The 23,189-nt window shown below is 35.4% G+C and overlaps 3 protein-coding genes across 6 annotated transcripts; 1 reads left to right on the top strand and 2 right to left on the bottom strand.

The window, feature by feature from the left end:
- The first annotated feature begins 654 nt into the window (after nt 1-654).
- Set (NAP domain-containing protein SET) lies at nt 655-6,801 on the top strand. Of its 3 annotated transcripts, none has more exons than XM_078188278.1 (5): nt 655-1,028; nt 2,209-2,398; nt 2,678-2,883; nt 2,982-3,246; nt 3,324-6,801. In XM_078188278.1, the coding sequence occupies exons 1-5, from the start codon at nt 771-773 to the stop codon at nt 3,335-3,337; spliced, it is 933 nt and encodes a 310-aa protein (XP_078044404.1). In that variant the 5' UTR covers nt 655-770; the 3' UTR covers nt 3,338-6,801. The 3 variants fall into 3 exon arrangements, with proteins under 3 accessions (XP_078044404.1, XP_078044403.1, XP_078044402.1); XM_078188277.1 differs by having other exon boundaries at nt 659-1,028; nt 2,687-2,883; nt 3,338-6,801; XM_078188276.1 differs by having other exon boundaries at nt 659-1,028; nt 3,338-6,801.
- A 1,512-nt stretch (nt 6,802-8,313) lies between these two features.
- Spg11 (spatacsin) lies at nt 8,314-16,164 on the bottom strand. Its single transcript, XM_078188272.1, is given in 23 exon segments — nt 8,314-8,674; nt 8,755-9,074; nt 9,147-9,440; nt 9,511-9,618; nt 9,707-9,855; nt 9,933-10,082; nt 10,145-10,568; nt 10,571-10,687; nt 10,764-11,082; nt 11,149-11,309; nt 11,377-11,600; nt 11,692-11,866; nt 11,940-12,059; nt 12,149-12,340; nt 12,419-12,643; nt 12,719-12,889; nt 12,963-13,237; nt 13,311-13,483; nt 13,556-14,359; nt 14,571-14,927; nt 14,984-15,150; nt 15,230-15,525; nt 15,735-16,164. Coding segments are annotated over 23 exon segments (5,484 nt in total). The 5' UTR covers nt 15,796-16,164; the 3' UTR covers nt 8,314-8,472.
- A 206-nt stretch (nt 16,165-16,370) lies between these two features.
- Nucleotides 16,371-22,941, bottom strand: LOC144473895 (venom prothrombin activator trocarin-D). Of its 2 annotated transcripts, none has more exons than XM_078188273.1 (6): nt 22,248-22,941; nt 20,886-21,110; nt 18,971-19,136; nt 18,362-18,829; nt 17,876-18,252; nt 16,371-17,620 (listed from the first exon to the last, which is right to left on the bottom strand). In XM_078188273.1, exons 2-6 carry the CDS (start codon nt 21,099-21,101, stop codon nt 17,342-17,344), a joined length of 1,506 nt encoding a protein of 501 aa, XP_078044399.1. In that variant the 5' UTR covers nt 21,102-21,110; nt 22,248-22,941; the 3' UTR covers nt 16,371-17,341. The 2 variants fall into 2 exon arrangements, with proteins under 2 accessions (XP_078044399.1, XP_078044400.1); XM_078188274.1 differs by lacking the exon at nt 22,248-22,941 and adding an exon at nt 21,693-21,794.
- Nucleotides 22,942-23,189: the final 248 nt, after the last annotated feature.

The following is a 23,189-nucleotide window of genomic DNA, read 5'->3' as shown; positions in this document are numbered from 1 at the left end:
ACTACATAAATTCCACCGAGTTCTCACTCTATATAAATTCATAACATCTGTGTACATTATTATGCTTCAAATATTCCCGCGTATTTTCTAGCGTTCTCAATTTTTTTGCGACACTGTTTACATGTGATATCTCAAAGGTAATCAATTTAAGCATACGATACCATAGGTTCGAAAAGATTTTGTATATAATACATAATTATTTTTACATTAGAGTTCGATACCATAGTACTGCGTATTCGATGTACGTACATATTCATTAATTCACAGTGATTAAACGGTGTCATCGCCATCCACCTTTATTCTAAATCCGACGCAGTGTGTACTAAAATGTGACGTATATTATGCGAGTACATTTCCGCATTTATCAATAAAATAAAATAGTCACAGATACCATTAAGACTCGCGGAGACGTAGATTCTTCCATTTGTATCAATTGTCATAGAATATGCATATATACGATACTTTGTCATTTTCTTAATTATTTGTTATATGTATTATATTCTTACATGGGCATCTTGAAGAAATACAATAAAGTATACAAAGTTTGTGAATTTCTATGTACGTAAGAAATCTCATCGCGCGTGAATAGAACGCGTGATCGACATTCGCCTGCGTAGCGGCCCATCTAGACAATCTGTCGGCCTCGTGGTCGCAGTTAGCTTGCTTACCCGCCGTGAATTAGTGACACGAGCGTGACGAACGCGGAGTGAGTGCCTACTGAAAATAAACAGAAAGTAGTGGAGTGGTGACAAGAGCGCGGGTGTCGAACGATGGCTTCGCCGAACAAAAAGTCCAAGGAATTGGAGGACCCTGGTTCGGGCGAGGGTGTTGAGTCGCGGGACTACGACATCGAAATACAAAAAACCCTCGAAGAGATTGACGGATGTCAGAATCAAATCGATGGCCTCAATGAGAAAGCCAGCGACGAAATCCTCGAAGTTGAGAAGAAGTATAATAAGTTGCGTAAGCCCTATTTCCAAAAACGGAATGACATTATCAAAAGGATACCAAATTTTTGGGTGACTGCTGTATCCTTTCGTACAACGGCGTTACATTCACATTAATAATGATTACTAATGTATCTTTGACGTTTCTCAGCAATGCCGGCGTCCACCGGCGCTGGTCGCCATCTTGCCTACTTGTATACGTACGAAATGTATGTATAACTACATGCGGTCACGCGGAATATGATACACATTTATTTTTATAGAAACCACTATTACAGATTTTCCATACGTTCACGCCGTTTGGTAATCTATTGCCAGCTTCCTATCATTCATTGTTCCTAATATTCACTTATTCAGAATTACATTTTTCGTTTCACTTAATACAACAACACAAATGTGTTTTTCTTTCTTCGAATTATTATCTATGCTTCTATCGTAAATTGTTCTTGCCCTTATAATTTCATCAATGCTTTAGACCTTTTTAACCTACAATTTAAATGCGTTCTAACTGATAGTTTATTTCTAATGTTGTTTGATGATATCAACTCTTAAGTACTCAATCTGATATTTGTATAAGATATAGCCGTTGTTTCGTTAACGATTGTATAATATTTTCTCATATATTTCTTTTCAAAGTCATATTTAATACATGATCTATTCTTATTTTTATTTTAATAATTTCTGATCGATTCTGAAAGGCTTCATTACCATATGTTAAAGACCATATTGCTCCAATTTACCATACAGTCAAGTATTTTCCAATAAACTACGCTCTTAGTTTTTACAATAAAAGATAAGAGAAAATAAGTTAGATGTTTATTGTACTTACATTAAAAGGGACAATAAAGATATTTTTATGTTCAGTCTCGAATTGGTTGAAATGTAAATATTTACTTAATTGTGTCTCCATCTATAGTTTATGTTACTTATAATTTAATATCCGTTCTTTATTCTTTCAATGAATTCATTTGAAACACAATGTATTTAGCATTAAGTAACAATTTATTGCTGTAGTATTGTTTCAGTGGTATTTATAAGGTTACATTCGAAGAAATTTCATGGTTTCAATAAAAATAAATGTAAAGATTCCTGTATCGGCTAATATTATATCAATTATTATTTTTACAATTTGTAGGAAAAATTATTTAGACAATCGATGTAATAAAATCATGAATGTGCAAGTCTTGACTATTATCTTTTTTTATTAATACGTTTGACTATGCTATATGTTTCCTTATTACTTATATATACATGTATATAGTTTGTGAACAACAAAGAAATAGCAGAAATATTGGAAGAAGACGAAGAAGATGCGCTTCGATTCCTTAACAAACTCGAAGTGGAAGAATTCGAAGATATTAAGTCTGGTTATAGAATCAATTTCCACTTCGATGAGAATCCATATTTCGAGAATGAAGTACTTACTAAGGAATTTCATCTAGGTTCTTCTGGTGAGAATATTTCTAAATTATCATTTTCTTCTATCGCTATAAAAATTTGAATAATATTCATTATTTTAATTTCAACTCTTCAGAATACCTTTTTCATGCATTAACAAATCGTATTGCATTTAACGTATAATATAGAGCTATATTTATTTGAAGGTACAAATGAATGCACGATACCTATATCTTATCTATACCATTATAATTTCCAAAACAATTTCCAGATGGAAATTGAAATTGCATTGAGCAATCATAGTTTTAATGTATCTCCTGCTTTCTTCGCAGGAGACCCAGCTTCTCAAAGTACACCTATACGTTGGAAAGAAGGCGCAGATTTAACAAAACGAGCAAAAACCAAAGCCCCATTAAAAGGTCGTAAAAGGCCGTTAAAACACAGGTCATTCTTCGACTGGTTTACGGATCATGGTGATCCTAGTTCAGATGAAATAGCAGAATTAATTAAAGATGATATGTGGCCTAATCCTTTACAGGTAATATGTTTTATTTAATATATATTACAGATTATTTTAGTAGGATTTTGCATAAAGTAAACCGTAGGTAACTAATGTTTCGTGTGTTTTTTGTTCAGTATTATTTAGCACCAGATATGGATGTTGAAAATGGTATTGAAGGGGATGGTGAAGATTGTGACACGGAAGAGGAAGACGAAGACGAGGATGGTGGGGCGGATGATGGCGACGAAGCAGGCGAAGGTGAGGAAGGAGATGACAGTATAGTTGTCGTCGAAGATGATGTCGATGAAGATGAAGAAGAAGAAGAGGCTGTGAACGACGAAGACGATGGGGTAAATGAAGAGGATGAGTTATTAGTAGACGACGAAGTAGATCGTGAAGGTAAAAATTCTTATTATCTCTAAGTGATTCGTTTTATTTTTTCTGCTTATAAATACCTTCATACATTTTTATATCAGTTATTATTTTGTAGATGGTGATGGGGAGGAACCATAATAAAATGCAAAGTTGATTTTGCATAAGATTGGTTACAGTCATAGAGATTGAGAAAGGATCATTGAAAATACACATCAGATTGGTTGATAATAGAAGAAGTTTGCAGGACTGAAACTATTGAGCCATATGAATAAACCTCGGGACATTTTTTCGGAAAAATACAGTAGGGACTGAGTTTAGCAAGATTTAATATCTTTTAATGCAAGAAAATATCACTTGTATAAAAGTACCATATTTATTCGATTGTGTTAAACGTTGTTAGGGTAACGGCGGGGTCTGAATTGAATTAGGTAGATTTCACTTTGCACTTTCTTCTATGTATGTCAGTGTCGGGAATGCAGTACGAATTCCTTAGTTATATTCATATGGCCTAGTCATTTTTTATCGTGGCAGAACATACGACGATAAACGCCTGTTCAGTTTCATCGTGTTATAATTGTATTAAAGGAATCAGTAAATTATGAGTTATGACATAATAGTGAACAGGCGGTTTTTCCGTGTCGTCTGCTCGTAAAAATTTATTCCATCACATTTCTTCCAGAACGAGGTGTTCCAAGTACTTTTTGAGAGTGACAGTTTACATTTGCATACCAAGACCTGTAACGTCCGATTCGTTGTTACCGAGAGAATGATTATTTTTAGACTAGTAAACGTAGGTACTTGTAAAAAGTTGCACCCTATTACTAGATCACATTTGTGAAAATACCTTTATAATTTATTTATCAGTGCAGATTTTTTTAAAAGAAAGAAGAAACATAGATTCTCTTCATAGATTCTCAGTAATTTAATCTACTTTTAAATGTGACAGAAGACATATCGTGTGGAATCGCAATTTTATTAGTGTGGCAGTTTAATTGGGTCTATAAATATTGTATAAAACATTAATATAATTAATGCTTTCGTGATTATTTTATCCTTATTTAGAAATCTATACTTAATAATATTTAAAAAAAAGTTGTGTATTTGCATTGTGTTGGTATTTTAATTTTATATAAATAAAAACCATTTACTTTATTGTAACACGACACGTATATTGTGTTTAATGCTATTGGATATGTATTTGCAAATACGTTTACATTAATATAATTAACTTTATTTTAAACATTATACATGAATGTATTGAAATCATACAATATAATACATTACATGTATATTCTTTAGAATTCTATGCGAAATGAAGAAACAAATTTCTATGTTGATTGCGACATAAAAAAACGTACCGATTATTGGTAATTGATATTTTTTATTTATCACTTTATTTATACAAATTTCTGATTTTATGTAACAAGTAGTTCAGTCTGAACATCACGATTTAACGAACAGTCGAAACTTGTCACGCTCAAACGGGAATCAACATGTGCACCGCACCTCGTTCTCATTCTTCCAGAATTTTACATGATAAAAATTTCCACTCCCGCGAAGTGAAAATATATCGCGAATGTTTCTCCACGTATAGTGCGACACACGCTTCTAATTCTAAGGGCACCTTTGCAAATTATTGTTGCGATCCAAAGGTGAAGTTAGAATCAGGAGTACAATTGTAAAACCCCCCTGTTATATCCCCGCGATGTGCCAACAAAACGAACACATTGCAATCAATTTTAGGTGTCGGGTGCAAATGCGAAGGTTTCTATCGAATGGTTCATTCGAATCAGCGTTCATTGTGGGATCTAGGAAAAATCAAATAATTACGCCGCTCAAAGTAGATAAACACTATTTATACCTGATTTGATCATATTCAAAAATTATCCAAGGGGATACAGATGTTTTTAAGCGTAAACAGTTTATTAGGTCTTGGATAAAAAAAAATGAAAACAGTTTCGACTTTAAGGGACGATCTTTCGATTGATACGTGAAATTATTATGATATAAAAATTTCCTAGAATAAGATTCCTATTTTTCTACTGAATATTTAACGTTAGCAATGTAAGCAATTATTTGATTCCTCCTAGACAGCGATAAGGTGCACTCTTCCATGACGTATTATGTCATTGAAAAAAAAAGAAAATACTTCGAAAACACCAACTACTGTCTTGAAAATTTAACTAACGTAAATGATACGGTACACGCGATTGTAATCGATGTATTGACGCGATGAGGTGCAGGGTAATACGCAAGATTCAATTATAAGTTTCTATTCTTTGTAGCCGCTCTTTGAGTCTTCTATCGTTACTGCAGCGCTAAACGTTCAGCATACAATGGAAATACTTGTCATCGAAGGAAATGGAAACAAAGCAATAACAGCTATTTGCAGCATTCAATTTACAGAGGTGTACCAATTAATAGAATCGAGCTGTATGAATGAAATTCGTATATTAAGATTCGTATGTTAAAGTCTCTTATTTTATAATAAAAGGTATGTCAATTTAGAAATTAGTTTACGACGATAGCATTCTTTTTTTATCAATGGTTTTGTAAAAATGAAAAAATAGCGAACAAACTGTATTTAATCTACTAATTTGTTCAGCTCTGTAAACATATTCACGAAGTAGTTAATGCGCATAGACTTCATAATATTTTTTTTCTGCGAATCTCAGGGGTTGTTTTAAACGTGGATCGTAACCAAAAGTTAATGAAATCGTCGAATTTTCTTTGAGTTCTGCATTTCTAATTAGTCAGTATGAATTCTTGTAACGTGATTAAGTTCATTCTGTACCTCGTCCGCGGAATTATAATACACACAAGTCCTGCGAGTTGGCACATGGTCGCACAAAATGATACCAGTGTCCAGGATGAATGAGTGAGAGTTGGGCGAGCAAGGGAGGAGTACGCAGAATAACTGGGTGTACACATTTTTTTTTTAATCAAGCAACATATTCGTGTTACGCAATCATACACCAAATTAATGAAATAAAGTTGTCAGTTTGAGATAGGTATGAGTTTTTATATCTGAAATTGCTTAACGAGACAAGATACACTATAAAAGAAACGTTTTAATAATATAAAGAAAAATCGGTCGAAACATTTTATCCTAGATCTTTTTGTTTGTTTCTTTTTCGTACGCTCGAGATACAAGTTCAGCATATTGTTGCAACATTGTTCTTGTTTGGATTGATTATCATATATTGTAATGATTTCCAATTTGTCGATAAAAATTACATTATGGCGGTACCGTTTTTCTCTTTGACATTCAACCTGATCGTCGTCCCTGGTTTTCCCCCCTTCTTCAACGGATACCAATCACTCACGTATGTCAGACATCATTTTTCGGCTTGATTATTCTTGACGGAGAGGAGGTTCGTAATTTGTATGTACAGATCAGAAATAGTTCACTTCGATTGAAACGATGTTGTTTTCAACCTGCAACAAAATTCTCAAGATATCGATGTGACCAAGAAACGAAATTATACGAGAAACAAAAAGTAATTATGAAAAAGAAAAATGTAACAAGAATAAGTGGTAAATGTAAGAAGCTAATATATAAGATTTTATTGTTTGTAATACACGTTTGTAAGATGTAAGAAATTTGTTAAAAAGTTTTTACTCGTATCAAATTCTATCGACGTACAGGGAATCAGGGAATGTGAAAACGAAACGACGATTATCCGAACTTAGCTATTCAGAGATGGATCTTTTACGATCGATAAAACGAACGAGGGGACTTGTCAAAAAATAAAGACAGCGAACGTAGAACAACATTATTCTTATCACGTGATATACAGTCTCATTGACGTATTCGATAATTGCATTTGCTATTTTATGTTACAGTGAGACATAGTTGAAAATATTTTTACACTGATCTATACTATTATTTACATACTGGTATACCAACGGAATAATCATGTATATGGAAAAATAAAGTTGATCGAGTAAGCAATTTAAAAATACCTCAAGGCATGCTTCATATTTCTTTTAGACTCAAAGTATTATTGTTATGTCGAATTTAGTTAGTTTTTTTTTTTAATTATTCGATCGTATTTATTAATATTCAAATATTATCCATAAAAACAAATTTAGAATATTATAAAAAGAAATAATCAACATCTTGAAGCTTCCAACTCAAAAAATTGATTTTCTAGTTTGGATAATCGACGTTCTTTATTTCGTCCGCGTCTAAAGCGACATTTGCTATTCATTTTATTTGATATTCGTTCTTGCAAATTTTCTAATCAATTTACATATTTATCTATAATAATTTAAAAACCTATAGAGTTTTTATTGAATTTGAAGAAGTTATAAAAAGTCAAACGTCGACAAATTTTGCACGTGTGATTTTTTATTGATTTGTATTACTTGGAAGATTTTGAATGTCTTTTGAAACTTTCGCGAACCTTTAAGTGGTACAAGTCAATGAAAAGTTAGACGTCGACAAATTTTCCCTCAATTAATTAACGTTGCGTCTTCTAAATATTGTTTCCATTTGCTGTCTACGACTTCCCACTCCTACGGAAAGGTAAACATTAAATTGATGGAACGCGCCGTGTAAATAGCAACAAATTGACCTACCTACGCGTCATTACGCACTGTAATGGGACTCGCTCCCGCGTGGTTTTCTCACCCTCTAAGCTGGCGCGCACTTCCCCACCATTTTACTGTTCGTCCAATCCGCAACGGTTCTTGTTTCAGCAGTGAATTGTCAGCCAATTAAAGCGACAAGTTTTCTAGATATATAGAATCTTGCTACGGATCAAGCAGCAGTCTAGACTAGTAGCTGAAGATATTTTTGTGATACTTTTAGGGTAGCTTTAGGATAGGTTTAGGGTATTTTAAGGGCAGGTTCAGAGCACCATTAGGGTAACTTCGAATTATTTTTAAAGTACCTTTACTGCAGTTTCAAGATTCTTTTGGGGTAGCAAGATACTTCTATGATACCTTTAGGGTAATTTTGGGCCAGTTTTAGGTCATTTTTAGGGTACCTTCTATCTTGTTTCCCTATCTAGAAGGGACTGAAAATATTTATTACATATAACAGGACGTTCTGTATATTAATACAGATTTATAATAAAGATTACATAGTATGAAAAGATATTTATTTATACAAAAATAAGAAGACACACTTGTATAAAAGTTATTTCTTATTGAATAAACTTTTTAGCACGTGTACATTTATTTGGAACTTCAGCTTATTTAAATTCTGTATAACGAGCCTCCGATACCATAAATATAGAGTACTCAAGTAATATTATAGCACTTTTTCCATACAGTATCTTTGAGATAAGCGCCGATCATAGGATCATTGATCATTGACTCAATAATATCCTTAAATCCTAATTGGCTCGCTAACATGTATTTACATTCTACGTCGGACAGTTCGGATATCAACATTTTCATATTATCTGTCATTATATGTGTAATACCTTTCTCCAATCTGTACCTGCGTGATAAATTCAAATTAATTGATAGCGCATTAACGGGGATAACTATTTGAAAAAATAATTACGTAAATTATAATACCTGCGTGCACAGTCTTGTACTAAAGTAGAATTTAACTTTTTCACGGCTATAAAATCTTTCAAATATTTTGTCTCCCCGTTCAATATACAATGACTATATATTAAATTGGCCCAGTTCACGTGACAATTATACGCATTTATGACGATAAGGGCTTGAGAGAAATTCAAAGTATTACATAATATTCTGTCAATATCATCGGATTTTAAATTAAGAATACAGATCACTTGTTGATTATTAGACACTATATTGAAAAGTGAAAGTTGAAAAGCGACTAATTGTGCTTGATTTGAACACCAACTAGCAATATTTAATTTCTTGTCCTGTGAGAATATATATGTATTAACAATTTGTCGATGTAAGAAATTATTCTACGACGTTGAATGCAAACTTACTCGCAAATAATATTGCGTGGCATAAGTAAAATTTGATACAGTTAACTGTAGCTGCTTTTGCACGCGTTCCGTTTTAGTTAATTGTATTACTCCTTGCGCGGCATTCTGTAGTTTTCCATGATCGTTCGTTGCCTCCGATACTAACGTGTTGATTATATCCTTCGCTTCATTTTCCCACATAAGAGCCATTTCGTGGTATAATTGAAAATGTAACGCTACGAGGGTGAAAAGTTCTTTATCTTCGGGATTTAAACGTTTTAAAAATTCTAGGAGCGCTGTTTTCAAACCGGGCACCTGTAACACATTTCATATTTTATTTTATGCGTATATCTATGCAATATTGTAATAAGAATATATTAGGAACCTTATCTAATCCTTTTCCAAGTAAACATTCGAACTGATGATTCTCTTTTAATATTTGAAGTATGTAATTCATCTCTGTAAAACGACCGACGCCTGTTACAAGTCGCACCTAGACAAGAGAAAGTATTATAGCGTCGTGATCGTACAATATAAATAACTAATTTTTTAATAAGTATAATCGTGCAATAGTGACGTACCAATAATGTCCATAGTTTCCGAGTTTGCAATATGTTGACAAGATTTTGACATTTACGCAGGATCGACGCTATCCCCTCCATATTGCAAGAAGTTGTAAAGCAGTCATGGGAACGTATTAATAACTCTGTGATCAACTTTAGGGTGGACACTTGAAAAATTAGAAATCAAAGTTATGTTACGGGTATACCGCGGTTTTGCAATTCTGTTTTAACGTGATATCGTTACATTTTTCACAAGGAGAATGTCCAAGCAATGTGTTCGCTATTTTTAAAAGTTGACAACCAAGAAGCGAAACTTCGTTGCATAATTCCATAATTATACGGAAATCTGAATTTAACGAATACCCCCATAGGAAAATATTGCCTTCCTCGCCATCTAGGAAATTAAGAAATCTGTAGTAGATTTGTGTAAAATTTCTCGCACATGTTCTCATATACCTTCTATTGCGCGTCTAATATTTGCAGTGATATTATCAGACAAAAATGTTGCAACAGTGTCATTGCTTATATTGTATGCTGTAATTAAATCAGCAAACACTTCCAGCTTGTTCTCAATATTACTTTCTGAAATTTCTTGTAAAAATTGTATAGGATCATTTAACGTTAATAAGAAACAGTAACTTTTTCCTAGTTGTACTGCCAGTTTATAATATAATACGATTCTCAAACATATATCTTGTCCATGCTCTAAACTTTTAAGTAATGTCTTTAAAATTGTTAAACAATCTGTTTGTGTATTCTGAACGTTTCCATCCATAAGCTTGTTTGTTTCGCTCAAGCTTGTTAAAGTGGTCACTGAAACAAAAAACAACGTTAAACGAATATCCGTTAATTTATTATAACAAGAACATATAGATAAAACTTACGAGATAAAGAAGTCTTATTTAGATCTTTCAAAAGACTTTTTTGGTCAGACGTTAAATCGTTTGGTGTTATTTCACCTTCTGCCAAGCTCAGACATAACATTAAAATTTCTAGATCCTGCGCGTAAGAAAATAATTTAGCATACAAGAATTTATTATATATAAACTTGCAATTATTGCTCAATGTGACAAACCTTATGTTTACAATTGAATATAGCACTAATTCTTAATGCAATGTCTATCTTGTTTAAATCGATCAATTTATTAATTAGATTTTCAGCAGCATCCCTTTCGCATGGTTCATTTAAAGTGTAGCTAAATTTCAATTTATCCATTCCCGACAACAACTCTGTTTTTAATTTATTAAAGATGAGGGGTCCGCTCCCTAATTGTATGTTCTCGGGGTCTGCTAACATGCACGATTTCCACATTGCCATTTCTAATGTGTCGATATTTTGCTGTTCCGCGTCAACACTTTTCAACGTTTCGAAAGCCAAACGTAGTATTTCGTATCTGTAAAATATATCGATAGTTCAAGATTTACTATGAAAAGTTTTCAATCCGACCAAGAAACTTTACCTTTCTCGATGAGAAACAACTTTCTCGGCATGTTGTATAAAAAATTCAACAGACTTTTCATGCGGAACCTTATGCTCCTCAAAGCTTCGCGCGCATTCGATCCAAAATTCATTTGTAATCTTATCTCTTTTTTGCATACAATGTTCAAATTTACATTGACACTGGAAATTTTATTCCTATTAACAGCTCGAAACTAAAAATGTATACCGTATATTGTTAATATTTTACCTGGGCTAATATTATGTTCGATGAATTTAAACCTGCCGCACGCGATAGTTCTAACGCGTGTTCATAACTTTCTGCCCGTAATAAATCATCAATGCATCTCTGAATTTCTGGATTAAAATCGAACACGTTATCGGATATTATACAATTTGTAAAATCGAACACAATGTTCGTTTTCTGTAGAATTTGTACAATTTCCAATAAGCATTGGAAATTTGGAACGTGAACTGCAATATATGAAAAATTGATTGATACATTAATATTTTCCATTGTTAAATTGTTGCCACTGATACGTTAACGTTCGTAAGTTTACAATACCTTGACAATCCGTGTAAAAGTCACACTTTATCAACGTTTCAAGAAATTTAATTTGCAAATGTGTGCTTCTAAGGCCACATGCGAGTGTTGCAAGAATACATTTCACTGCAACAGTTATGACCCAATATAAATTGTTCAAATACGATCCATCAGAACAATTCCAATCTATAGCTTTCTGCAATTTTAATATTATGTTATTTCACAAAATAATTCAAATATAAATTATTTCAGTAATAATTAAACCGTACATTACACTTTAGGTTTAAACATTGACTTTTAAATTTTAATATATATTGTTGGCACTCGTCGAAATCACCGTAAAGCGTACATTGTGCAAGAAATTCAAAGTATGCATTGAAAGCACTCTCCTGTAATGTAAAACAGATTAAATATTTTATAACGTTATATTAAAATGTAGCAAAAAAAGGAATGCAACGTTATAAGAAAATGTACATACGGGCATAAATATTTTGTAAGTTCTGCTGAGAGTACTAACATATCCGCATGTCACCATTTTATTTAATAGATTGAAAACTTCATTTGCTGTCCATATTTGTTGTTCCATACAGTTTTTATAATCAGAAATAATATTTTCATCGGCGGTTGATATTATCATCCACGAATAAGAATATGCTGCTGTTGATGATGGCTAAAATATAATTTTACTTTAATAATGTTAATAATAGAAAGATACATATCGCGGAAAACAATAGAAAATATATGATACCTCATAACAGGTTGCTAGAACTGTGAAAAATGGCTTTAATGTCAGAAGTGACGCGCTTATCAATGCACCAGGAGGATCTGGACTTTGATGACATTTCAGAATGGTCAACCATAAATCATCATCTGATGTACAAACACTGTCATTTATAGTATATTCATACGGGCTGCAAGAATCGGATGTGCTCGATGAATCTGTAGATGCTGATGAATCAGAATTTGAAGATTCCTGTTTTCGAAACAATGTATTCTGAATCTTTCACAAAAATTTCTTTATCATACGCAAGTAATATTTATTTCTTACACTTTGCTTAACACCAATCTTATGATACAGCGGCTGTCTAACGTCTCGTGATTTTATTTTCTGATCAGTGTGAACAGCCGATTGTACTTTTGTAAGTCGTGGATTAGTCAAACAAGTTAACAAGTGCTCCCTTATAATTGCATCCTCAAAATATTTAACGTTATCTAATACCTGAAATGACAGTACTTTCATTGCTTGTTCCCAGAGATTAGCATTTAAAATTATTCAAACGTAAAATTAATACCTGATCCATAGGATAGGAAAAGATTTGACAAACCAAAAGAAACTCGAACCAGTGATCGTGATTCGCTAAAAATTTTATGAAAGATGTGGGTAACGTGGAACCGTGAGATCTTGCGAATCGCACAATGATATCCCATATTTTTAACACGTGTACAAATTGCTGACTATCCTCGATTGAAGTTACAGAAACATCCTCGCGGAAGCTGTCTTCAAAATACGAAATTACAGTCTTCAGATCGTTTTTGTTTTCGTATATTATATTCTCTAATAAATTTCCTGTCGTGGAAGAAAAGCATACATTAAAAAATGTGTATATTTTATACTTGTCGAAAATAATTAATAAAATTACCAATAGATACGTCCATCTTTTCTTTTATATAGTTCGCTGCTGTTACATAAAGTCTTAGATTTTCTGAATCAACATTCAACATTTCTATAAAAGAAATACAACTGCAGACTATATCTGATTTCTCTAAATTCCTTAGAGCAAGAATGTGCGCATAAAAACTTGCTTTACACTTCCTGAAATCAAGTTATTTTAAGTGAACATTATTGGGAAATAGATTGTACTAATTGTAACATAGTTAGTTTTACCTTCTGCTAGATACACTCTTAAGAAATTTTCCTCGATAATGCTTCAAATTAAAAATAGCCATGCTCGGACGAGCTTCTTTCAAGTAATATTCGTACGTTAAAATTTCCGTATGCCCATACTTTTTGACAAGACTTTCATTAGAGAAGTGCGGCATTGTTTCATTATTGAAGCGCCATTGAAATAACTGCTTCACGTTTAAATTTTTATATCCGTCTAATAAATCGTACATCGTGGCTTCTTTTTTTGGTTTATCTTCAATAATGTGTTGCAGAATTGGCACTTGCTTCAACGTGCTCTGAAGGACTTCAGTAGAAATGCTATAAGCACCTATTTCCAAATTGTCTTCTCTCGTAAATATACTTTTAAGTATACTTCTGTTTGCCTCAGCATCAATGCTTTCATTGTTCGCTACATTTTCTTTCGTTAAATATGAAAATACAACTAGTATAACTATTAAATAGTTCTGTTTTAAAAATTCATTTACATCATCGGAAATATAATGAATTGTTTCGTACAGGCCTTCTATTAAAGCGTCCACGGATTGCTCTTGATTATTACACATTCTCGTTAATACATCAAAGAGTTTTACCATCTTAATACGATCCTGTTCGGTGTGATTTTCGTTTAAACAACGCGCAAGGCACAATTCTTTATCGATGCTTCGAAAAAATTCAGTCTTATTAATATTGCATGTTTCAAGAGACAGCACTGCGCCAAATTGCGACAACGTCATTGCGCTGTCGAAGATGCGTCTTAACGTTAACTTTATGCTTTCTTTTTCTTTTTGCAGAAATATTCCGTACCTGATACATTTTTATAGCGTGTTAAAAGATAAATATATACAAACAAAATTTTTATTATCTACAGAGCATTTCATAAGTATAGAAAAATAGTTTACATGTAAAGATAACTAAATAATATGAAATAAAAAGTTTAAAAATAAGACGTATCTTTTAGAACATTGTAACAAAATGCTCTGTATATATCTGTAATATATTCTAAATCAAAACTTACCTACATAAATGATTCTTAACCAGATTTTTTACAAGGTCACTTGCATTCGAAGAATCAATATATTCGTGCATATCTGACACAATGTTCATAGTAGCAAAGAGCGATCTGTGCTTTTCATTAATATTGCTCGACTGTTCGGTGGAATTACCATTATAATGGATATCGATCCAACACTTAATCATTTCAATCTCATTGTTCGATAACAAATAATCCCATAGGACAATGTTGGTTACATTTTTTAAAAGACTATGTTCATTCTTAGAAAAGTATAGCTCTGTGCATAACGCTCTTTTTACGGATTCTGGTAATTTTATCATGCTATCTATACAGAGTGTGGAGCTTACGCCATTTTCTATCCTGAAAAATTTATTTATTACGTTCTTGTTTAACAGAAAAAGCATAAGAGAACTTACGTCTGTTCTTTTTCGAACTGTTCGAGGTATTTTATTATGTTCCATGAATCAATATGCTTATCTTCAAGGTAAGAAACATGTGTCAAGTGTTCCGATAAATAGTTCCTTAGATCCGAATCTTTAGAATTTACGCAAACTTTAAGCATGTACTCGTCTGGATCCTTCTCCTATTGTAAGAAACGATATGTTAAGATTAACATGTTAAGAATAATACACATTATAATTTATAATTTAAGTATAGGATACCATATTTTTTAAGATATGGGAGGCTCTATAAATTTGATGTTTCTGTAAAAGCTCCATAACCCATATTTCCACTTCTGTATTAAAATAATGTTGAGCATTCTCGAGGGAACAGTTTCGTCTGAACGCCAGACACTTGTGCGCAAGATTGATATGAGTGCCTTTCGCAGAAGCTTCTCTGGTTAATTCTTTATCTCCCAACGATCGCCAACCGGACCAAATCGCCGCCAGTTCTCCGGTCAAACATTCGACTGGAATACCTCCCACGACTCGTTTACCATCCATTTTATTGGAATTTTCTTAAAACATAATATGTCCTGGAAAAAACGTAGTTTCCAATAGACACGTACACGTATACTCTAAATATAGAGAATACAAATCAAAATAAATAGTTTATAAAAATGGTAATACATACCTGTTAATTGTCTTAAATTATAGAACAATAAAATGCATTGATTACTTCTCGTATTACTATTTGTCACATAACTTTATGTATTTATAATCTTACTTCGGAAAAAATTACATGGAAAAACCTGACATTTGACACTGCACGCGCATGCAACATTCATAATACATAAATTCTAAGTATTCTAATCATATATTCTAAGTATTTCACGCAATGTACAGAGGTACAAATTTTGTTTGGCTTCGTAATTTGATGTTTTGTTACAAATTCAAGTGTCAAGTCAAAGTGCATTCGTAACTACAGTGACGTCTCGCTATATTGTGCCGTTTCTGCCTCACTGTATCACGCTTTCTTATCCCCCACTATTTTAATGCGCACACAGCTTCGCGCAGTTGGTTTCAGAACAGAGCGGGCGACGATCGAGAGAGAGAGACAGAACGAAAACAACGGGCTCTATGTGTGAGTGTCTATGTCTATGACTTATCTGAGTGAAAATTACTTTTTCTATAATTACACACATTCATAGCATATTATATTATATTTCAGGAATATTCATGTTCGAACAATTATGTGTTATATCGTTGATTAACGTAACGAGTACATTTATAATTAATGTTAATCGTGCATACGGAATCTCAACGCACGCACGTTAGTACAATAACAACGAGGGATATGTAAAATATGAAATCTAAAAATATATGTATAGTATTATTTAAGTCAGTTAAATATACAAAAAAATTACTTTTCAGTGATTTTATTTGGAACGTTGGCACTGGATACGTTCTACATTGCATTTCGAACTATTATTTGAGCAGTCTATTTAAACGAGGAATATATTTATGTTCTAAAACACAGCGTTCAAATATATCCTAAACGCAGCTGCTAATTTCCGACTTCGCATCGGTCCGTACAACTTTAATCGCGACGCGACAAGAAGACGGACTTTCGCTCTCCGTTAAATCTAAATAACATTTACGCTACAACTTACATGCGATACAGTATAAAACTTGTATAATAAAACAGTACGAAAATCGTCGATCGATCAATCTGTAATTGACTCGGTATCACTTACGCGTTACTCAAATGCCTTGTATAGTTACAGTGCTGGATAAAATATTATTCTAAACAACTAAGTAATACGTATAATTGCGTACAACTTTAACATTAAAATATCCTATTTGTTGCAACAACTTTTTTTTTTATTAAATAACATCTAAGAACGTAATATTTTATTTAAAAGAAATTAAATGTGAGATTCGATATTAAAATTATTTTATTTAGTCTTACTAACGAGATTGATTCTTTGTTCGAGGAAAGTAGCCTAAACGACGATAATCTTCAGCGATGTATTTTATTATAGATACGAATAACTCAACTTAAATTTACCTCGCCAAGTAATTGCGAGTTCCTTACACTACAAGAGCATTTTTTTTTCTTTTACATCGATCGTTAAGGAATGTTTTTTTTGAGCACATTGTTCTTTGACGTCGAAATTTTATGATATCCGAACCCATGCTTCAGATCACTGAACTCGAAATCTACTCTCAGCGTGTTCACCTTTCTCGGTTGAAATTCCATTGTCTCGACTTCATCATATCCAAAATATTCTTGTTCAATTTCGGCCGGCTCGCGTAGTTAGCAGAACTTGTAAGAAAAAATACCGCTAATCGACTAGCATATTTATTATTACGGATGAGTGCACAGAGTTCCTATATTTGCAGGGATAGTTGCTGGTATATCCAGTCCAAGTGTTTCGCCACGTCCACGTAAACAACGTAATGCGTGAGGTCGCAGGACATGTTGGTCTTGTCCAGGAACGACAGGGAAACAACACCGCGGAGGAAGTAGCGATCGACGTTGGCCTCGTACAAGACAAAGCCGCTTCCGCTGTCGCCGTTGCAGGGGCCGGTTCCGTTTCCCGAGCCAGCGCAGAACGTTCGGTCCGACGCTATGAACACGAATTCCTTCTTGCTGAAGAGGCAGGTGTCCTACAATTTGTTTAGACAAATTTAAACACTGGTAGCGAATGTGTTAGTAGAATTTGTATTTAAAGTGAATGGATAACAGGACCAGTTCACTATTGTTATTAATATTGTGTGTTCAAAGAAAGTAAAAATTGAAGTAAATGGAGATATATCAATAAAAATTATTACATTTTGTTACAGATATTATTAAAGACGATTAACTGGTATTCGAAAATGAAGATGAATTATGTAAAAAATATGCACGAGTCATAAATTTACCTGGCTGACGATCGGAGTCCGGACCATTCGTGGTTCCTCTAAATAAACGTTCCCCAATTCGTCGCGTCCCCAACCCACCACGATTCCAAATCTGTTTACAACGGCGTTCAACGACGTCGAACCGGACCAAAGACAAATTGGTTTAATCACGGGACTATATTCGACGCTGGTTCGTAAAACCATTACGGCGATATCAGCGTCGCCGCTGGCTTTCGAACTCCCAGACGATTGCGGGTAGTCAGGGTGAACCGTGTAACCAGCCACTTCTCGGTTCACCGATCCTGCCTCCTCAAAGTCCAGCAGCTTGAAACGACCTAACGACACCACCATCGCGCCTATCGGTAGAGACGCTTTCTGGTACACGAAACAATGCGCGGCTGAAAAGTAGAACGCGAACAATCATTTTTCTTTCTGTCTTTCTTTTCATTTTTATATCTTGTCCGCCACTTGCACATCAACCTAATTATAAGATGTCTGCGAAGGTACCTGTGATAACATGATTGGGCGTCACAAGCGATCCTGCGCAGTGGAACTTGTACCGGGGCACCAAGACAAGAAATATCGCGGCCAGCCAGGGATATTCGCCGCGGTTGATCTTCTCACCCCCTGCGATCAAGAAATTAATGCCCGAAGCGTTGAAGCGACCGCATTCCTGCTGAGTGACAAAATCGACCACGTGCGGAACGGGTTGGATCGGCGAAGATGGTTTGGGAGTCGGCGTCGGTCGTAGCGGTGTCGGCGTCGGTCGAGGCGGCGGTGGCGTTTGAACGTTCGGGAATACTGGAACCGGATCTCTGGAAGAGGTGTCCGTATCTGGAGAAAGGACTTGCGACGGCGAGTCAGCGACGTTCGCAAAGCCTGGACCTATGTTCCTCTCGTCAACGTTCAGGAGCGGCACACCCGGCGGATACAGCGTGTGATTCAGAACGATGGACGTCACTAACTGTCCGGTTGCTGAAACGGAAAAGATAAAGTTAATATTGAGTAACAAGATAGAAACAATGATTCCGATATCATACTATATTACTATTATTACGCTATTGAAATATTACACTGTTGTGCGAATTAATGTGAACGCAACAAGTGTACACATACCGCGTCGACCAATGCAAAGCTGGGCACCGTTGAACCAAATCTCATTTAAATTTGGTACCGGCTCGGAAAGGGGAAAACGAACATTGTACGTCAGGGGCCTGCCCTGTTCAACTGCTTTCACCGATTTGTCCCTGGACTGCGCCAATTGCAATCGGCCGACATATTTCTGAAATTCAACAACAAATTTATCGATTGCTTCACCAAACTGAATTTCTAACGAAATAACAAGGAACAAAATTAGTAGAGTTCGATTTAATTATATATTTATCAATTTTTTTCCCCACGTTGAAAATTTATTTATGTATTTATAAATTGTGAATTGAGACGGCGTTAGTTAATAGGCGTGGAATCAAATAATGTCTCTCAGAAAGTCTAAAGTCTCTGCTTCATCAGCGTTCGTAAACTCTCAAGAAAATACATATGTATGCGCGCGCGCGCGATACTGAATGGAGGTAGAACCGCTGGCAGAACCACGACGAGACCAGCACGTCTGGGGAATCCCGAGTTCTCGGTTGCAAACTATTGTTGCAATCGGTCGTACACAGACAAAAATAAAAGCGTCTATTCGAACTTCTATGGTAGAAGTCTCGTTTAATTCAGGTTCTACCAATGTTCATCCAATAATCATTATAATCTTTCTAATTTTTCTGAGAATATACAACGCGATGCATTTCATTACTATTTTAGTATAAATTAACTTAGTTATTACTTAGTTACGATTTTATAAAAATTGTTTGAAATTTGTTTCCTGAAGTATGTTAACAATACCTAGAAAACGGTAGGCAAAAAACCCGTGCCAGACTGAATTACCTCGCCTGAGAAGTGGAGTGAATCATAGCAATGAATTAATTAATCGTCGTGCATTGCCTGCGAATAAAAATTAGACCAACGATTTATGACTAAAAAGAAACTATAAACTATAACGATTTATAATCGAGGAAGACTCACGGTGCACAAAATCAATATGGTTATTCATCGAACGATTATTAACTATCTCGTTAAAACAAACATTCTAGATAATCAATAGTAAAATTATTCGTCTATGACAAATGTTGACATCCGCTTATTTATTGCGTTAGTTACGTAAGCGTTAAACTTTCATAGCATTTTCCTCGATCGATATCTCAATTGGTTTTTAAATTATCTTCGACAGCTTTGAACAAACTAATTCATCGCTCTGCGTACTTGCGATAATTGTCACAGTTAAGTGCGAACAAATTAAGAAAAGTCAATGGTGATTACTTTTGTTACTACGAAATGCGTTCGGTCCTGTAAATAATATTTTAGGGATTTCTATTTAGAACTTATATATATATTATACATATATTATGTATATTAAGTTGATCCGAACGTCACAGTGCAGTCTGCCATTAACGCTAGAACTAACAAATACTCTCTCCCAACTAAACTGTGGATCTTTATGCGAAACAAACATTTTCCGAATCTTTAAGAAAGTAAGCAACAAATATAGAATTCTTTCTCCCTTTAGCAATGTTAATATATTCACGATATCAGAGCTGTTTTGTTTAATCTTCCTACGACTTTAAAAACAGCTATCCCAGTCTCATAAAATCCACAGTCTATTTATAACAATGACAGGATCGGATTCTTTCAAACTTCGTAGCTTGAATATAGAGATTTGTTAACTATCCTAGGAACATTTTTATCAGCGAACGGCTGATAAAATAAACATAGCGATAAAGTAAATTTTTACGCATTTGTACACGGTTTTTGCTATATCTTATTTAATTCAATATGTTATTTGTTTCAATATCTTCTTTATTTTAATATCTTTGTTCCTTTTCCAGATACGGATGATTTATTAATGAACTAAAAGATCCAGCGTGAAAGGCTGCTTACAGGCGAATGGACAAACTAATTCTACAGTTGAAATGGCATTTTGGAAGTTCGTTACCGTTGGCAATGCGACAGCGATGCTCAAACTGACGCTGAGCTGCAAGGGCACCCCTTTCGGCGGCTCCGGTATCTGAACGCGTCCGCTGAACTCGTTCGTGTCGTCGTTGTGTATATACCGGAAGTAATCGGGTATGCAGTTATTTGGATCGGCCGCGTCGATGAACAGCCGTAAGAAGCTCACCAGCAGCGCGCCCTTGATAACCAGCGTGATCATTTTCGAGTTCTGCGACACGTGATAAACAACCATTCGATTAAAACATTGTGAAACGTGTTGGCCCGGCGATCAGATCAATGAGATCAAGTTCATGATAAATCGCGCGGCGGGCCGGGACGTTGAGAAACGCGAACTTTATTCATTAACCCTTTGGCTACGGCAAATTCACTCGCGACGTCCACTGGGCACAGCGAAATTTTTTTATCAGCGAATATTAACCTTTTTCACTCGAGTGGTGACTCTGAACCACCGAAATTACCATTGAAATTTTTCTATCACGTTCCAAAATAATCTGTATATTAATATAGCTTAGATTTAAGAAATTGTCGCATACAATGGAAATAATAGAAGCCACTAACAGGCCTCTAAATATTTATATAACAATAGAAGATAATAGAAGACCTCTAATATTAAAAGACCTCTAAATATTTTACGTATATTAAAATTTACGAATATAATTTAGTGTTTGCCAGAATTACAATTTAAACATAAAATTGTAACAGAATTGTACGCGTGACGGATATAATCGTCACGACAGAAAATATTCTGTCGCATCTCCGTGACAAATGTAGTCGTCAACGCACACTTAACTGGTTAATAATACACGAATAAAACAGGCGAAATTTCAGCTGGACGCCTATTGGCGCCTACAGCACCGGAAAGCCATGTTTCGGACGCCAAACAGCCGCCAGCAGTAGTCAAAGGGTTAATGAATAGCAAATAGATGGGATTAGGTAATTCGATTGTAAATCGATAGACAAACCAATAGCATAGAACGATAGATGAAACTATAGATAAATCGATAGATGAAACTGTAGATGAAATGATAGACGCGTATATTTGCACGTTCCGCGGCAATTCCGGATGATTTCATAACGAGACGGCCGTGAACGGATGCCAGGCCGTGTCAGCGATACGTTCCCGATCCGTTCGCAATTGTTTATTAAAAATCGAAAAAAGATCAGCAATCACGCGTGCAGGGAATGTTGAGCGATAACCTCCGCGAAAGTCCGTGGCGCCGCGGATTAGCGACGTTATCAACACGCTGATCTTTTTTCGGTTTTCGCGGATATGGCACTAGCTAGACCCGCGTCAAACTTGTTTTCCCAGCGGGTCCGAGAGGCTTGATGTCCTTCGAGTACCAACCTTGAGCAACTTAGAGGCACACGCTATCTTGTCAGCTTCGCCGTCTAGAATTCATTCTTTGTTCCGCTTCATCGTGAGCGTTTCTATCACGATCACCACGATCGATTATAGTCAGATGCTAGAGATGATACCGAGCCGAAATGTTCAAGGAGCAGGGATGAACTTGTCCGAAGCATAGAGTTCACTGTTCACCAGAAGCACTGAACTGTTTTTATATTTATTTATAGAAAGAGAACACCAAGCACTGTACCGAACAGAGAGATCAAAGACTCGATTTAAGAGCCGGCGATTTATTTCCGCGTTACCGCGCAGATCGTACGCGTCAGCGCGGAGAGATGAGATTCGAGTGGAGGACCGTTCCCAAGATCTGCGATGAATCGGATCTCACGGCGCTTGAGTTATCCGCGTGTTGCACTTGACCGTGTGTGTCGGTCTGCCCGGTTCCGCGGCGGAGCATCTGATACGGCGCGAACCGCGGCCGGATAAGTGTACAGCTTTATCCGACGACCGGTTTGCTAAAAAACCTGCCCGAAGAAGAATACCAGCGACGAGATGGCCCACGGATGCGCGCGCGTCCTTGCAACGGCACCGCTGCAAGTAGTATCGCGGTGTAGTGGGGCAGCCGCGCGAGAGAACGATGTCTTCTTCGCTTGCATTCGCGGCATCGAAGTGCGCGCGCGAAGAAGAACCGTGCGAGATAAAGGAGGAAGGCGGTCTCCGACGACGTCTTTTCCCGCGATGCTGCGGTCTCCACCACTTTCCACTCGACCCGGCTCGTTTGTATGCGAAAACGGCCGTCGCCCCACCGTGGCCACGGAAACGCAGGACGAAGAAAAAGAAAGTGGTCGGACGCTGCTGATCGAGATCCTTTAGGAATCCTATTTCTGGATAATTCTAAATGGCTGGTAGATGCCACGGTTATGGTTGATATGCTGATTTCTG

This window comes from Augochlora pura, chromosome 7 (genome assembly GCF_028453695.1).
Source record: "Augochlora pura isolate Apur16 chromosome 7, APUR_v2.2.1, whole genome shotgun sequence".
Classification (NCBI taxonomy): Eukaryota; Metazoa; Arthropoda; class Insecta; order Hymenoptera; family Halictidae; genus Augochlora; species Augochlora pura.
Note: the sequence above shows the minus strand (reverse complement) of the source record. Positions and strands in the feature narration are given on the sequence as shown.

What these genes read in the sequence shown, in the direction of transcription:
- Set (XM_078188276.1), top strand. Translation starts at nt 771, where the DNA reads ATGGCTTCGCCGAACAAAAAGTCCAAGGAATTGGAGGACCCTGGTTCG. An exon ending in TGTGGCCTAATCCTTTACAG is followed by an intron (nt 2,884 to 2,981) that starts GTAATATGTTTT and finishes TTTTTTGTTCAG; the next exon opens with TATTATTTAGCACCAGATAT. An exon ending in CGACGAAGTAGATCGTGAAG is followed by an intron (nt 3,247 to 3,337) that starts GTAAAAATTCTT and finishes ATTATTTTGTAG; the next exon opens with ATGGTGATGGGGAGGAACCA.
- LOC144473895 (XM_078188273.1), bottom strand. Translation starts at nt 21,101, where the DNA reads ATGATCACGCTGGTTATCAAGGGCGCGCTGCTGGTGAGCTTCTTACGG. An exon ending in GCTTTGCATTGGTCGACGCG is followed by an intron (nt 18,830 to 18,970) that starts GTATGTGTACAC and finishes TTTCCGTTTCAG; the next exon opens with CAACCGGACAGTTAGTGACG. An exon ending in GCCCAATCATGTTATCACAG is followed by an intron (nt 18,253 to 18,361) that starts GTACCTTCGCAG and finishes TCTACTTTTCAG; the next exon opens with CCGCGCATTGTTTCGTGTAC.